At 41.8% G+C, this 17,487-nt stretch overlaps 1 protein-coding gene across 1 annotated transcript in view; it reads left to right on the top strand.

Annotated features, from left to right (window-relative positions):
* Window positions 1-17,487, top strand: part of rbm47 (RNA binding motif protein 47) — a 35,321-nt gene that overhangs the window by 11,092 nt on the left and 6,742 nt on the right. The window contains exons 3-4 of the mRNA XM_085355960.1: window positions 15,435-16,289; window positions 16,372-16,702. Coding sequence (XP_085212086.1) covers window positions 15,465-16,289; window positions 16,372-16,702 — 1,156 coding nt within the window. The 5' untranslated portion in view covers window positions 15,435-15,464. The remainder of the gene's footprint in view (window positions 1-15,434; window positions 16,290-16,371; window positions 16,703-17,487) is intronic.

Raw genomic sequence — 17,487 nt, 5'->3', positions numbered from 1 at the left:
ATCTAGTTTCGCAAGATTTCTTTTATCAGTTAGAATTATTTGCAGTAAGTGCTGTGTGTCCTTTATTGTGGTTTAATTTAAAAGTCTTGAGCCTCCTCTCATTTCTTTACACTACAAAATGGGTAAGAAGACATTCAGAATGACAATTCTTCTTCAGTCTACAACACAGACTGAAATCTCTTAGGGAAGCTTTCTTGTCATTTCTTTAGGAGCAGTTCTCCAGGCTTCTTGAAGGACATTCAAAGCTCTCTTTGTTCTTGCTGTCTGGATGATCCCGCACAGTAGATGTGTAGGGCCAGACACATCACTCGGGTCCTTTGTCAGGATTGGATTTTTTTTCCTTCTTCATAAGGACATGACTTTTAGATACTGTTCATCTGTTGTGGATAGCTTTTAGGCCTGCCACTTCTTCTTTCGTCTTCCCTTTGTCTTTGTTTCCTCAAATTTTTAAGGACACGCTCTGCAGCATGCTGAGATATGCCAAGTTTCCAGCTAACAGCTTTGAGAATCATCTTGGTAGTGCAAATATACGATTTTGTCAGGCTGTGATATATGTGGCATAGTTCATAGATTCAACAAAAGAAATGGGAACAAATGATGTGGTTTTGTACCAATGCTGGTAAAGCTAAGTAGTCTGTAGACGCAACACTGGTTCATCCCTTGAGTCAGGTGCCTTATTTATTTATGAATGAGTAATGTGTCAGGGCTGAGTGGCTCAACAAACAGAAAAAACATTCCTCTGAAGATGGTCAGGTACTGGGGACAGGGACAGGACTGGAAATGAGTGGGAAAAGGAGCCAATGTCCAAAGAAAATCACTGAAAGATCTTAAGGCCTTGCTCAAGACTGCTTTGAAATGTTCCAAGAAAGTCTGGCTCCTTAGAGGCAAAATGTAAGGAAATGAGGGGTGGCTTAAAACTTTTGCACAATACTGCGTGAATTTTAGCTGAAGTGGTGATTTAACAAGCGCAGCTTTAATCCTGTACAACTGGCCCATCTCCTCTGGTCTGTCTCTTATTTCACGCCCTTGCTGCTCATGCTCCGTCACATGATTGTTAGTTTTGTTTCTCGTGTTGGTGGAGGACACTCATCCACATTGACGTTACAGCGGTTGCTGGTTGTTGGCCAGATAATAGGTGGCTACAGTGCGGTTAACAGTCATAAGGATGACTATTTCTTTATTTCTGTGGTGTCCGCATGTTTTTGAGCTCCTTCAGGTCTTTTACTCATAGTTCTTTATCCTTCTTTCATGGTCTCCTTGACCTTGGCAGTGATTGTAGCAGCTAAGCACACAAACACACACACACTGCTGCTGCTCTTTCACTGGTTAGCGATAAGCCACATGACCAACGTGTCAGCTGACAAATTCTAGGCAAAAGGGAAAACTTCTTTCATCACAATGGAAGAAAAAAAAAAAGATCAGGACTTTAACGTCCTGTGAGCGCGCGGTTGTGCGGTAGGAGGCCAAAAAGGCTTTCTTTTTGTGCTGAGTCATTTTTGTTCACGATAAGTGGGACATGCAGATTGGCTGACAGCAGTTACAGGATGCGAGGTGACCCTTTGAATGAGGAAGTGTTAGACTGAGTAGAACCAGACTTTTCCTGTTTGGCTTCAGTGCAGTCTTATTATCTGAGCATTTTTAAGCTGAACAGCATTTTTCCCCCCTCTTTATGCTGGACAGGTTTAATCTTTCTCTCTCCGTGCACGCTACAAGCTTTGTGCAATCACATATATGCAAGTGTTTGACACCCTGTGCTGTTTGCTCCCTCTGTTGGGGTGATGATGACGAGAATGCTGAAGTGAAACCGTTCCCATCCAGTTATGATTCGCTACATTTCACAAGGACACTTATGTCCTACAAAAGGCATGGGTGACAAAATACTTAGAAATACAAAATACTTAATGGTGTGATACTGACCCTAAAATAGAGCATGTTGCAAAACTGTATGTGATAAAGGAGAAGGAGGACTGGAGATGCTGTTTTTGTTTTTTGCATTTTTGTGTATATTTTTGTTTCTGTTTTGGTTTTAGATTTTTAGTAGATCTTATCTACTGTATGTGAAGCAATACTGGATAGTTTTACTGGTACTTTTTACTACTACTAAACATTTTATATTTTACAGTTATTAGGTCAGAGCTGACTGGTACATGCTGACAGATAAACATGGATAACATCACACTGAAACCCCAGAGTCTGTCTTTATTTTTATTTTTTTATTTTTAAAGCGGGTTGAGTTGCTGCCTCTGACAGTGGGGTGATCTGCTGCCTGGTGGAAATCTTTTCATGAGAAACGGACACCTTGCGGTGCTGAGACACATGTCAGGGCATTTCTGTAATGTTTATGCATTAACTGTAGTAAAGACACTGAAGTTTACATTCAACACAAAACCTAAACGCCACCCCAACGAGATCTCGTTGCAAACCCGCTGATGATGTTTGACTTTATACGTGAATTTCAAACGCTCTAAAATGCAGCGCTGATCATACTTCTCAAATTGAATGCAGCAGATACTTTTAAATGATTTTGCAGAAGTTTTTATGATCGATTCATTAAACGGAATAATTGTTCTTAAAGGTTAGCAAAGGCAAATGGAAATGTGCACAGGCTGTATCATATCAGCATATGTTTGAGCATCTGGAGTGTTTGCACTGGTCTGAAGTCAATGCCAGTATCTAAACCTTAACATTTAAATATCTGGTGGTATGACTTAGTTTCATGTGCAAGTTATTGAAAGCTGGAGGTGCGGACAGAAGCAGAAAGAGCAGTGCAGGTGTCAATGATAATGGATATAGCACTGATTCAGTCAGATTCAGTCAGGGTTGCAAAGTGGTGTGTATATGTGCACTGACTGTATGAGATTTTCAGTTTGGATGTTTGCACAGGTATCACCTGAGCCATCAGCTCATGAGGGCTGGCATTGTCCTGCCTGAACGAACGTCATGCTCAATTAACACTGACTTTATTTGAAAAAAACGTTACAGAACGCACAGACCGGTTAACCTTGAGCTGAGAAAAGTCAGATGTACATTAAAATAAAACTGCCAATAAAACTGTTTAAATTCTTGTTTTCTGTGTGTAACCACATTTACACAGTAAACTTCCAGCTCAGTGATATCAGCTGATGTTGGTCTTTTGGGGTGTTGAATTTTTGGTATCTGCTGCTCTCACTTTGATTTAGAAACAAGACATCTGGCTTTTCTACAGACTTGAACATCACACTGTCCGTTGGAAAAGTCGTTTGTGTACTGCTTCCAATGGTTCATGTCAGACCTGCAGGGCCGGTCCCATATCTCTTTCTCTCTGTTTGTGTCTCCTCTTCATTCGGCTGTGACTCTTTGCTTGTATTGCATTTCATTCACGCTGTTTTGCACTTTTATTTGAGAGACCCTGTTCTTGCTGTTGGTTTAAACCGTAGTAGCTTCCCACTTTAGCTTTTGGAGGAAGTGATTCTTACTTAGGGACAATTGGCGCCGGCCATGATTTTTCAAATTCATATATCTATTAACTATAGCTCCTCTTGTAGAGATAGTTGAAAAAAATATACAACCTTAATTAATGATCTCTAAACCTACTTATGTTTTGTTCTTATTTAAATTTTTAAAAGATTATTTGTGTATTTGAGTTATTAGAGATAATATTATCATAGTATAAATATCACCTGGGTCATGAATCGTTGATGTGAGATCAGGAAGGCACCTTAGAGATGCTTACTTAAAGTTTGAGAGGCAGTGCGTGAGCCATAAAGTCATCTTGGTGTTTGAGTCACGCGCTCTCCTACTTTAAAATAAATTTATGACTCTGTATAGCCATCACAGCAACCCTTTTACACCCCACTGGAGAGAGAATAGATTTCTCCATTTTAAACTTTGAACTGGGTATCTGCATATAATGAGAGTGTGTACTGCCAAAAGAACCAGTGATTGCCTGTCCTTCATTAACAGAGCCACTGGTTAATGTGTCACTTGTACAATGGCACTAACACACACACACACATGCACAAACCTCCCCCTGTAGTAACTGTATCCCATCTGATAAGATTATAGGGCACTGTTCTCTTTACGTGTTATGTAGTTATGTAAATTGTCAGTTCTTATTCTCTGTCACCTTCCTCGTGTTTTTGGTAAATATGACTGGAATGTGACTGCTTTGCTTTGATTTCCATTTACTTTGTCTTTAATATGTTACCACCAAAGTGACTTTCAGTTCATATTTAATTCAACATGAACAAAAGAGTCAGGTGAAACTTAATCATGATACTCGCTGGGAGTGGCCAGAAAAATGTCATTGTGCACACACTGTGGCAAAACCAGAAATATCTAACAGACTTTTTGTAATACTGACTTGATTGAACCTGAGCTATAAATCAAGGATATATCACTTTGACAAAGGGTTTGTGTCTTTCAATACAACTGAAAATGCCTCCAGCCTAAAGTAATCTCTTCTGATTTACAGTACCGCACTAGGTTAATAATCTGTACAGACCTTTGACTGAAATACGCCTGAAGATATAGAAAAAGGGAACACTGTTAAACCCCTTAGCTAAAGGTCTGCATGCCACTCACAGCTTGATTGACTGAAGTAGCTGTCAGGTGCACAGAAACTGTATCTTTGTCCAACAAATTACAAACATAACTCTACTAGCTGGTGAAAAATATGGTAAACTTGTTTTTACCGGCGCAAAAAAACACACACAAACATTTGTTGGTGAATTTTCCACAAACCGCCTTGAGACTGGACTGAAGCTCCGTGACTGCTGCTAACTGCTCCCAATAGTGAGGACTGATTAAAATAAACAAAGTTAGCTTGTTTGTCCAAGCTAACATGCTGAGCTTAGCTTAAATGATTTAGCTTAACTTCTGATAGCTTAACTTGGCTTAACTTGAAAGTTAGCTTGTTGAGATATTTAATTACATTTACATTTAATGTAAACATTTAATTAGCAATGATAATTAAAAATAAAATAAACCTGTCAATCACTAAAGTATATGTTAGCGTGTGAAAGAAATTTAGCTCACAAAGCCACAGAAAGGCCTCTAGCCTCACGTTTTTATTTTTAATGAGAGGCGTTCCCTCCTTACTTTTTAGTTGTTTCTAGCTCTGCCAGTCTGTTACATTTATTAAAAACTGGTGTTTAAACATCATCTGATTTTGATATATTTCACATATTTATTTTCTATCTGTGGTTTTGGAACGAGCTGATGTGATCAGCGAGATCTTTTGTTGGTTTTTTGTTGCCTAACAAGAAGAAAGAAGAGCTTTTATTGTGTGAGTGCTAGAGTGTGTTTATCTGTTTCACAAAGGTCTGTAGGTAGAATAAACATTCGCTGATTGCTTTGTTTTGGGACTGTGAAAGTTTGTTGTCCTCTTAGACAAAAAGGCTGGCATTTGGAAAATTTTCCTGCAAATTCCAGTAATTACTTCCTCGATCATCATTCTACTCCACGTCAGGTTTTTTTGGTTTTATTCATTTAATGTAATCAGGAGTGTATTGTTCTGAATCCCACGCAAGCTCATGACTTTTCTCTGATGTCAGTCACACCCTTTGCCCTTTCATCCCTTGCATTCCCTTTCCTCTGACTCCTTATCTGCTTAGCAAGAGAGAGAGCGAGAGATTGAAGGAGGGAGAAAAGGTGGGTGAGGGAGGGGGTTACCTGCCCTAAGTGGCCCCACCTCTCTCCTCTGGCCATTGAGAATGAGTAAACACTAAACCACCTTTGCTTACCTCGGCACTCAAACACACAGACTCAGGCACTCAAGGAGACTGGCTAAACTCCTGCAGCCTGTCAACACCAAAGGAGTGTGAATGGACGCAGGGAGAGAGTTTTAGATAGGTGTGAAAAGATACCCCGTCAACACAGACTGCATCTCCTCGGCCTGATCGACAACATCTGAGTCTGGAAAACAGGTAACATCTTAAAACTGACCCCGAAGGTTGTTTCTGTCTGTTTTAAAAATCTAATTTGCTTGAGTCTCCTTAAAGCATGCTCGTTACAGACGGGTATCTTCATGAAAGACAACCTCAATAATTTCTAGAAGCCTTTGCCTCAAAGACGTTCCTAACAGGACAGCTTCTGATGGAGACGTTTCTGGTTAGACAGCTGTTTGCGTTTCGATTTAAATAGAAATCCGTCAAGTTTTGCTTGATCATTTTACCAGAGGGGCCTGTTTCACCACTTTATCACAGTCAAACTGATTGGTTTAAGTGCCTTTGCTGTCTTTATTCCAATCAGAGGTTGGAATGGAGATCAAGGTATCCCTACAGTGGAACCAGTGGAACCAGTGGAGTGGCATGGCACACCACTGTGTGTGTGTGTGTTCAGGGTGGGGGATAAAAATGCTTCAGTGGCTACACAGAGAAGCTGGTATTATTACCCATAGACTTCCGGGTTCTTCATCATATAATGCGTGGACTTTTACCCCAGTGAGGTGAGGTGTTTGCTTTGTGTGTGTGTGTGCATAAGAGAGAGACATGCTGCTTCATTCATTCACTGAGGGTATACTCTGTGCTAAAAGTACTACCAGAAATGACAATAACAGAAGTTCACTTTGTGATGGAAAAGCTAAAAAAACAGCTGTTTGTAATGACATCGCTGTTGTTTCCGTCTTCTGTAAGCGTGCTGTTGTGGGAGAATTGACTCTCTCGGTGTGTTTGGGTAGGCCCAAGAGTACGTGAAGATTAGCTCATTTTTAAGTGTGTGAAGTATGTGTGAATGGGAAAAACACTGGGGGAAAAAAAACAAAATCCCAAAATAAAGTCATGTTGCTCGGTGTCAAGCATGACCAAATACCTGTGCTAAACCTCAAACACACACTCACACACACTCTGAAGGAGCCCGTGTCACGAGTGTGACACCGCCAGCATCAGTAGTAATTGCTTGAAACAATGTCTGCTATGGCCTTGAGCGGGCTAGCTGATTAGCCGGAGGAATGTGTTTGTCTGAAGAGGCAAAGCTCCTTTCTGCGAGTGCTAAAGCAGCTCTTCTGATTAGTAATGACTTTGTTGCTGTATGAAGGATCTGTATATTGTGATACTTTATAACAAGACTTAGCTTTTCTTTGAGGATCTTTGTTATGTTGGGTTAGATTCTCATGCTGGACGCAAATCGTGCTGTTTTGAGTGACATTTGAGACAAATGTGAAGGTCCTGGAGGTGGAGGGGGGCTCTCGGAGTAAATGAGCTGGAATCTTTCCTCTGTAGTGGAGTTACTCCGAGCTGGAGGTGGTCACTTACGCACTCCGTCTGACCTGAAATTCTTCAGGCCAGTTTCACTTTGAAGGGCTTTCTAGCACTGAGGGAGGCCTGCACATTCGCGCCCCCCCCCCCTCTTTTTTCGTTAACCTCCCTCGCTCCTCTCCATCTGGTCTATTCCTCCTCAGATCCCCACTCAGACTCTCTTCCCTTTTCTTCTAATCTTCCCCTTTTTCCTGCATCTCCTTGCCTCCTCTCTTTCATTCCTTCCTCCCCCTCCCTGCTGCTCGTCTTTGAGCTTGGGTGAACCAGAGGAATGAGGGTGACAGGTACATGGATGGGAGGAAGGAAAAGTGCAGAGAAGGAGGAGAAGGAGGCATAAGGGAGCGGACGCAGGGACAGAAGCAAAGCCTCTCAGGAGTTTAGCTAATGTAATATAAACATTTTAAGATAATGCAGATTTCTTTGTCTCAGCCTCACAACTGTTTTTTTTTTTTTTCTTCGTTTCTCTGTCGTCCTGTTGGCGTCAGCATGTTGACAGCTGAGCTGCGTCAACATGAGAACATCATGTGTCTTAAGAGGTCAGCCGCAGTGCTCACTTCTCTTTTGTCAAGTTGATTGTTTCCCTGTGCTGTGGCTCAGATAATGCACCGTACAGCGGCCAGAGACACCACGATGCCTCCTTTGTATTTGGTGCCATTCTAATCAAAAGACACCATCCCGCTCGGCCTTGTCAAAGTTAAAAACAATATGTGTGCTGAAATCTGTGAGAGAGTTGAGTTGTGAGAGCCACCTGAAACTTGGAAGCAGTTTGACGTGATGAAAATCACACCAGGAAACGTTTTTTTTTTATGTATTTCTACAGCAGTTTCTGTGGCTGACAGGCCACACTGTTTTCTTCCAGGAAAACAGTGTGGCCTGAACAGTGTGGTGCACTCCTACAGGTCGTATCACTCTGCAGAAATGAACAGCGGGACCTCTGGTCTTGTGACACGCTACTCATTTACTTATATAGACGGCGCATGTAATAATCAGTCAGCCTTTCTAGCTGAGATACTGATTACCAGGACTGTTTTATGGCTGATTTTTATTTCAGCTTATTCATTGTTTTGCCTATGTAACAGATTCCTGTGTGTGTGTGTGTGTCTTTTAATCCTGGCCTTAATAGGGAGCCAGCTTATCATAAATATCCTACAAAGTCTAAGACAGCTCTATAAGTTCTTTCTCTCCACTGATTACTGTGATTGATTTAGTTCTAAGTAATTGCTTTACTTAAACACAACGTCAGTTTCAGCCATGCAGTGTTACGTTTAAAAAGCAGTTTAGTCTGACATCAAAAACCAATCAGTGAATGCATGTATTTAACTGATCATACGTCCTCTCAGCAGATGAACATGAAAGTCCAGCAATGATCGTTCTTCGCTCATAAGAATTTATTTTCACTTAATTTTCTCTTAGTCAAAGTCGCAATATCCAAATTTCAAAAGATTTGTTTTCCCAAATCAGCTGCAGCTAAACAAATGTGATGGATGATTCTGTCATTTGGCTTTTCGCGGGAATCGTTGACTATCATAAAATATGCAGGATCGCAGCTTTATTTCATAATTCTTTGTAAATCATTGTTTTCTGCGCTCCAAAACATGTCGTCTCACACGAATGACTGCGTGGTGTGAACGGTGCCTGAATAATGATTTAGTGAGCGTGTCCAATCATTGAGGAGACAGTCAGCGTTTTTCGGCCGTCTCTCAGTTCTTCCCGTGGAGTTAAACGATAAACTGTTGACTTGACCTCCTAAACGATTAACTGTGCAGTCACCAGAACACCTGAAATCTCTGAGGCGTGCCTGAGCTCTGATTGGCTCCCACTAATGAGTCACAGTTAATGATTTAATTTAGACCGACCCCCCTCGGCTTAGAAGAAACCCCGGTTTTACTTTACACTCAGCCCCCCGCACCTTCTACTTCTTCTTTTCTTTATGTACACACACACCTTTACATTCATACTTTGACCTGGGTATCTTTACAGACACTGTTTTGGTGTCATTTGTACTGAGCGAGCTCTTTCTGATGTGATTGTAAAGTAAATTCATAGACAGAAAAGCCCGTTTGTATCTCACTATCATTTAATCTTTAGTCTTTGTCCGTCCATTATTCTTTGGCCTTTATACTTCACACCCTGTCTTCTTGCCTGTTTACTCAGTCGTTAAAGAGTGAGGTCGGTTTCACTAGCAACTAAAACTTAGTGTGCTTTTCACCAGACTGTAACTCTCATGTCTCCCCAAACACTCTCTTTTCTCGCTCCTTTCAGAAGACACAGGGAACGTTTTTTTTCTTTGTTTTGAACAAAATCTGAAAGCGTGTGACTTTTTTTCTCCGTCCTCTCTCTCATATCTTGATCTGCTCTTTTGACTGCCCAGGTAGGTGTGTGCTGTTTGCTTAGGTTAAGCTGTGCTAGGAACACGTTCACCGTTGTTATGTACAAAAAAAACACACGTGAATGCCTGAATGCACACGCACACACTTGTATACAGTCACAGTTTTGTGCTGATATGACAGAAATCACTCCAGCGGTAGCTTCCAGTCAGAATTTTCAGATGTCCCTTCACTGCAGCACAAACATGAGGAAGTATTCAAACCCCAGTTTGAACGTTTCCTGAACATTTTTCCCTTTTCTGCAAATCTAAGCAGAAAACCCTCAAAACCCATTAAAACTCAATTTCCCATCATACTCCTCTCTGCATTACCTGCTTTCACTTGTCAGGGAACAAAGACTTGTTGACTTGTGTTTTTTTTTCTACAGCTGCGTTGGATCAGTGAAAACATATAGCTGTATTCCTAAATGCAGTAAAAGTACTATAAAGGTAAAAGTAGTGCAGAAGTACTCTGTTAGGTCTGCTTGGATATATGTAAGAATGTTTTTCTTTCTGTTGAACTAAACCACTATCTTTCACTAAAGGAAGTGCTAGAAAATGGGTTGCATATTCCCGGACAGCTGGGTGAATGGATGCTGGAAAGCTTGATCGTGCAGAGGGAGCTCCACCTAAAAGCTCCTTGTGATTGCTTTGGTGATCACTAGCAGATTTTTCAAACAAGCCGGCGCCTTCCAAGTAAACACCAGCCAAGTACTCAGTGAGTGGTAGTGAAACCATCAGCACCTTTCAGTTTTGCCACAGTCAGCGACTGTTTGCAGAGAAGTTGGCATTTTTCATGCCATCTGCTAGTAACCAGAGCAATCACAAAGAGGCTTTGGAGCAGGACTGTGCACCTCTTTGTGACCACTTTCACCTGACGATTGGCAGCAACCACTTGCCAACCGGTTTGGCAATATATTTTTCCCTAGTGACCAATGGTTGCCAGGTGGTTGCAAACAGGTCTCTAGGTCTGGGTGACCGAGGCCTTGGTTGTAATGTCACTTAGTGGCATGCTTCTCTTGGCTGGTGAACACTGACAGTTTATTTGTCTTTAAGTAAGCAGATAAATTAAAATTACTGGTTCAATCATGTCATTTGTACATGGAAAGTCTGAAAAGGAGATTACAGCATCAATTATATTTTCCACAGTGTCAGTATATGTGTGTGAAATATAAATACTGCTCTATGTATGAGTAAATTTTGTTAACGTGCTTGTGTGTGTATGAAATAACAGTAAAAGTAAAGATGAGATTCATCCACATGTACACACAGACACACACAAACTCAAGTACCTGTTTTAGCTCCACCCTCATCAGCTCTCATGCTTGCAGCTTTGGGTCAGTGTGTGTGTGTGTGTGTGTGTGTGTCTTAGTGTAGAGGAGGCTGGACTCTGTGCTCAGTGCCCTGCTGTACCTGTCTCTCATGGAGGTGGACTAACACTCCCAGAGCAGGCGGCCAAGCAGCGGAGCGCTGTGAAGCAACAGGGGTAGATATCCTCCTCTCTGACCACTCTCTGCTTCTACTTCCTCTTCTCTTTTCCACCACCATCCCTCTGCTACGATCTTTCTCAAGATTTCTACTCTGTTTTACTCTCACTTCCCCGTATCTCTAGCTCCCTTTGATTGGATAGGCGCTCGCTGTCCTTGAATGACAACTTTTTGTGACTTGAGACTATGCGTTGATTATTGTTGTTGCAGTTATCTCTACGGACCTGTCTTTGAAGGATGGTTTAAATAGTATTTGAGTTATTTAGGACTTACCTCAAACTTACCTTAACAGACCACATCTGTTGTTATCTGGCTGGTGTTTGTGTTGCATGTATAAAGTAGCAGGACTCAGGCTTATTTAAACGTTGGTGCTTCCACGATCCTGTTCTGCTGCCTTGCGACGCTGTTGTTAGGGGGCTGCTGGGGGGACTGTGAATCAATTTCCTCCACGTGTCTACATGAGTGTGTGGCTAAAGATGGCAGCCTTCTTAGGCCTATTTCATCAGTGCTCTGGATCGCTGTACAGACCTCTGTACATGCATATTCCTCTGATAAGAGAAATCCTAAAGTCATAAATAATACAATATCCTTCCTTTTCATAGCTGACTACAGATTCATAATGTTATATGCTCACTTGCTCTTTTGAGAAAAAAGATGGATTTTGCAAGTCAATCTGTGTTTATGACGACCTGAAGAACTCTGTAAAAGCCTCTCTGTCCGCTCATAAAACAACTCAGTCCCCAGTAACACGCTGTTAATATGCAGAGAATCAGGTGCTTCTATCAATCATAAACGTAACGTAGCAAGCAATCTCACGGGAATAGCTCGGCTCTGTTAACTAAACAAATTCCCGCTCTTGAACTTCCTTCGCTTGTTCGCTTGCCAGTCGTTCTATCTTGCGCCGCTCTGAGTTCGTAACCTTTGACCAGGCGAACTCTGAGCTCTTAATGTCAAGGTAGATTATTTTTAACGAAGTAACTAGCTGTTCCTGTTATGCCCCAACAAAGAGGCTCAAATCTGAAGACGTGAGCCACACCTAAGTGGTCATAACTTTTCAAACTCCTTGTCTTTACTGGATGAGACACCATCTGTAAATCTTTATGCTCTCTGTGAATAAAGGCTGTGATTTGTGTTCACCTTGGTTAATTATCTACCTGTTTCAGCCTCAGGTTTCCTCCTCCTCCCCACTCTGCCTTTCTCTGTCACTTATACACATGCAGGATTGAATGCTGAAGATGTTCCCCAAGCTGCTTTTTGTCATTTAATATGCTGTGTTGTACATGTGCTACACAAAGGATCTCAAATTCATGCAAATTATTCTCATATTTTTACAACAGAGTTTCACTTCACTCCTGACACGGTCAGCACTGAGGAAGTTAGGAATGTCTAGGAAGTGGTGAAAAGCAGGAAGAATGATTTAAATTTGTTGTTTTTTTAATACTAACTGCTTCAGTGCACAAAGTGTCAAGCTCACTGTGTTACAAAGCTTCATTTTATCATCCAGCAGAACTCCCAGTGTGAATATTGTCCTCCTTTTGTCATCAGCCTAGTAAGATAAGGCTGATATGAGGTCGAGTCATGTTAGCACTTCACACGGTAGAAGGAACAGAGGGAGGGCAGACAAAGAAAACCACACTGAAGCAAAAAAATAGAAGAGATTAAAATGTCATGAGCTGCAGAGATGACGAATACGCTGCATAGTTTGTTTGCATGCCAAAACAAACTACTTTCATAAATGTTTTCAGTGGCAGCCCTAAAAAGGGACGTGAAGTGACAAAAAATACTGATAAAGTGCAACAAACCATGTAAGACATTTAGGGGTTTTTTGTCATAAAGGAACATTCCATCAATAATCATATTTACCGAGGGTGATTTTACGTCTGTCGTCTCCTTATAATTACTTTGCACTGATTAAAAACACAAGACTACATGCAAAGGAAGCTGTAAGGTAGTGGTTAGTGTGTCCAAGCATATAAAATACACTATCACAAGTTTTCACCACCTCATAAAATATGTACTGATATGTGCAACTATTTTAGGACACTTTTATTTTTCGTACATTAACACAGGTGTAATGTACCCACAAGGCATCTTTCTGATTAATTTTTATATCCCCCTTTTTTCTTAAAAAAATAATTTGTCTACAACTGGCAGAAGATTTTATTTCTTAAGGTGAAGGGTTAGGGTTGCTTTTGATACGGGTGCCAGTTTAGCTCAGTTGGATGAGCAGGCAACCATATGCCACAATACTGAAAGCGGCTGGCTGGAGTTCGGGTCTGACCCGTGGCCCTTTTTTCCTCTGCTTTCCTGTTGATCTTCACAGGAAAAAATATATTTAAACAAAAAAGTTGTCTTCTATAGACTAACATTAGCCTATAGAGGGGTCTTACTGAGGTCACACATACATTGCTGGACAGTTGTTCGCCACATTTGATGTGTTACAACTTGGTCAAACTTGGAAAAATGTGTATTCCCCACACGGTGAGTGGCTGTTAGCTGTCAGTAAGTCATACTGGTCAAAAACATGGTGCTGCACCAAAAAACCTAGTTGTGATTGCTTTGGTCTTTAGCAGATTGCAGCTACTTGTAGTTTTTGCATAGAGGACCCCAACCCCAAAGAGCTGCTAGCTGAGTGGTAGGAAAACTTGAAAAAGTGTGTCTCAAACTGGAAGCAGAGACATACTTCCAAGTATGAGTTAGTTTGAAGGTGACAGTGTCTGTTTGGCAGCCTAGTTTAAAAAGCACCTCCCAACAACAACAGCTCCTAGAAACCTTCCATTGAATTTGCACGACATACGAATTCTAACATTAACCTCAGACAATCCACGCACCGCAGAAAAATTTGAACCTGTGGATACAACCCGGAAGGCTTCGGCATGATTTCTTAGTAAGACCCGTGTGCTGATAGGCAGGCCAGTTAAATGCTCAAAGGTTTTGCTTCCTGAGCTAGAATACACACATTGTCCTTAGTTTTACCCAAGAACAGGTCCATGACCCATTCTTGGAAAACTATTTTGGAAAAGCAGATATAAATGAATGTCATCTTGACCTTCGTCGGGATTCAGCAACCAGTGGTGAACTACTGGCAAAAGATAAAGGAGGAAATTTTTTTTTTTTTCCCCACACTTGGTGATTTCCTTTTCCTTTTCCTAACCGTTTGGGAGTTTGTGCTTTGTTTAAAAAAGACATTTAAAGCTTCCTTCCTTTTTTGTACTATCATCCATGTTTGAACTAGTCATTCTAAGCCCCTCATTCAGCCTTGGACAAAGTGACATGTGAACAGGTTTGTTTGTAGGAGAGTGGGATGTTGGGTCAGGTCAGATCAGTGTGCAGGTTACCATGGTTGCTTGGCTTTTTAGTGTTTTGCCTTTGTTGACTGCCTCACCTATCTCCATCCTAGTCCAGACAATCTTGTGCTGCACAAAGAAACCCAAGCAAAGCCTAAGTAGCGAGTATTTGTTTTTTTGGCCTATATGTTTTTACATGATACCGAGTCACATCAAATTAGTGTTATAGTCTGTTCTGATTGGTTGCTTACTATTTTATGCAGCATGATTTGGGGGATTTAAAAACCTGTGGATTTTTCCATTCTGAATGCCGGCTGTGTTGGAAAATAACAGAGTAAGAGGTTTATGTTCGGGAAGCCGATTTCTGATTGTTCTCTGTTCCTTTTTTAGGGCTGCACTACTTAATGAGGACACACTGAAACACACATGTGCACACACTAATAGCTGCACCCACACTCTGTATGGCATTCATATTGATAAGGAGATGGAAAATCCAACACCGCCACGTGGTGAGCGTGCACACAGGAGGCTTGTGTGTAGCAAAGATGAATGTGTGCAGCCTTTTGTCACATAACAGGGTTTATGTTACACAAAATTCCTTATATAGCTTAAGTCCTCGCTGACTTTTTACACACAAGCGCACCACAAACACACATGCACTGAGCATGTGACCTAGTCATACTTGGTGAACCTTGAGCTGGAGGTTTCAGGGTTTACAGCCCTTCAATCTGTCTGATAGGGGTCAGAGGTCAGCAAGCGATCTGAGTTACTCAACAAAACAAGGTTGTAAAACCACTGATAGGGGAAGGCGCCCTGAGGATTTATGGATGCTGTATTTCCACTGTGGTGTTCAGGCCTCGTAATGTGTGCTGGTTTGTTTTAGTCAGGTAATCTTGCATGCATGCAAATTGTGCTCAAAGTCAGCAATCAGTCACTGTTGTTTAAATGATGTCTTCTGATCATCAGCCTATTTTCTTCCCGCTGTATTTTTTTTCTCTGTCTTTACAGCAGCCATTTAATTCAGTATAATTTGACAGATCTCTCTCTTATCCTCCTTCAGGCCCTGATCTGATTGGATGGTTTTGTCAGAATGACAGCTGAAGATCCTGCTTCTTCTTCGACCATGAGTAACAACGTTGCCCCCTCCAAATCCTCTGGTGCCCATCACTCTCACCATGGACAGCTCAACATCCCTGAGGGTGTTGCTGGTGCACCTAATGAGGCCTCACTGGTGGCCCTGATGGAGCGTACTGGCTACAGTATGGTCCAGGAAAATGGTCAGCGAAAGTACGGTCCCCCTCCCGGTTGGAATGGTGCATCTCCTCCTCGAGGCTGTGAGATCTTTGTCGGAAAGATTCCGCGGGATGTTTATGAAGATGAGTTGGTCCCAGTGTTTGAGTCCGTAGGACGCATCTATGAGATGCGCCTGATGATGGACTTTGATGGGAAAAATCGAGGGTACGCTTTTGTAATGTACACAGAGAAACACGAGGCCAAGAGAGCCGTGCGGGAGCTGAATAACTATGAAGTGCGGCCTGGGCGGCTGCTGGGTGTCTGCTCCTCAGTGGACAACTGCCGTCTTTTCATTGGTGGCATTCCCAAGACCAAGAAACGTGAGGAGATCCTGGAAGAGGTCTCCAAGGTGACAGAAGGCGTATTAGATGTGATAGTTTATGCCAGCGCTGCAGACAAGATGAAGAACCGTGGCTTTGCCTTCGTAGAGTATGAGTCACATCGTGCAGCAGCCATGGCTCGTAGGAAGCTGATGCCTGGACGCATTCAGCTGTGGGGCCACCAGATTGCAGTGGACTGGGCAGAGCCAGAGATTGATGTAGACGAAGACGTGATGGAAACAGTGAAGATCTTGTATGTCAGGAATCTAATGATGGAAACCAGCGAAGAGACGATCAGACAGGTGAGGACCGACTGGCTATTTGGGTTCGAGCATGCAAAACATTTCTGACACGATTTTAATTTCTCCCATCCTTTGTCTTTAGATTTTCAGCCAGTTTAACCCTGGATGTGTAGAGCGTGTAAAGAAAATCCGTGACTACGCCTTTGTCCACTTTACCTCCCGGGATGATGCTGTGTTGGCTATGGACAACCTCAATGGCACAGAGGTAGAAGGGTCCTGCATCGAGGTGACACTCGCCAAACCTGTCGATAAAGAGCAGTACTCACGCCAGAAGGCTTCAAAGGGGGGAGCTCCTGCCACTTCAGAGGCTACTCAGCAGAACTACGTTTATCAGTGTGATCCCTACACATTGGCATACTATGGTTATCCTTACAACACCCTCATTGGACCCAACAGAGAGTACTTCGTCAAAGGTTAGAATGATTTTTTTTTCAATCAGTAATAATCTGTTGCAAAATTCAGTGTTTCATGAAAAACCCTCTTGGTTGGAGCCAAAGCTCCAAAACATTTTAGGATCTCGTGATATGAAAACAGTATTTACTGTAAGAAATTTTCAGACGTTCAAAAGGACAATATGATCATTTAAAGATTCATTTGATGAGAAATTTTAAAGAAATCTTTAACTTGATGAGGGTTTGTGGCTTAAAATCACTTTTATGTTACAACCACAATTCCAAACAAGTTGGGACACTGTGTAAAATGTGAATAAAAAAAAAGAACGCAATGATTTACAAATCTGACAAACCCATATTTTAGTCACAATGGAAGACATCGGAAGAAGCATATCAAATGTTTAACTAAGACCTTTTTCTTTAAAGACAAAAATTAGCTCATTTTGAATGAAGGCGTGATCTTTGGGCCCTCCGGCGGCGCTACAGGCGTTATTCTGTCATGGAAATCACTGCATGTGCTCAGGAAGACTTCCAGAAATCACAGTCTGTGAACACAGTTCAATGCACCATCTACAAATTCAGGTTAAAGCCTTATGTGAATTGTTGTTGGATTAAGACTCATTTAAAAATGGATTGAGACAGAACAGAAAACTGTTCTGTGGTTAGGGGAATCGAAATTCTCAGGTCTTTTTCAGTTCCCAGAAGTTTACGGAGTGTTGTTCAGAGCGTAATGGATACTACAGTGGTGAACATGGGCCTGTCACAACTTTTTGAGAAGCGATGCTGCCATTAAATTCAACGTGATC

This window comes from Diplotaxodon limnothrissa, linkage group LG6, assembly GCF_057381915.1.
Source record: "Diplotaxodon limnothrissa isolate DT_005_m linkage group LG6, D_limnothrissa_male_GT1.1, whole genome shotgun sequence".
Lineage (NCBI taxonomy): Eukaryota > Metazoa > Chordata > Actinopteri > Cichliformes > Cichlidae > Diplotaxodon > Diplotaxodon limnothrissa.
This window is presented reverse-complemented; position numbering and strand designations above follow the sequence as displayed.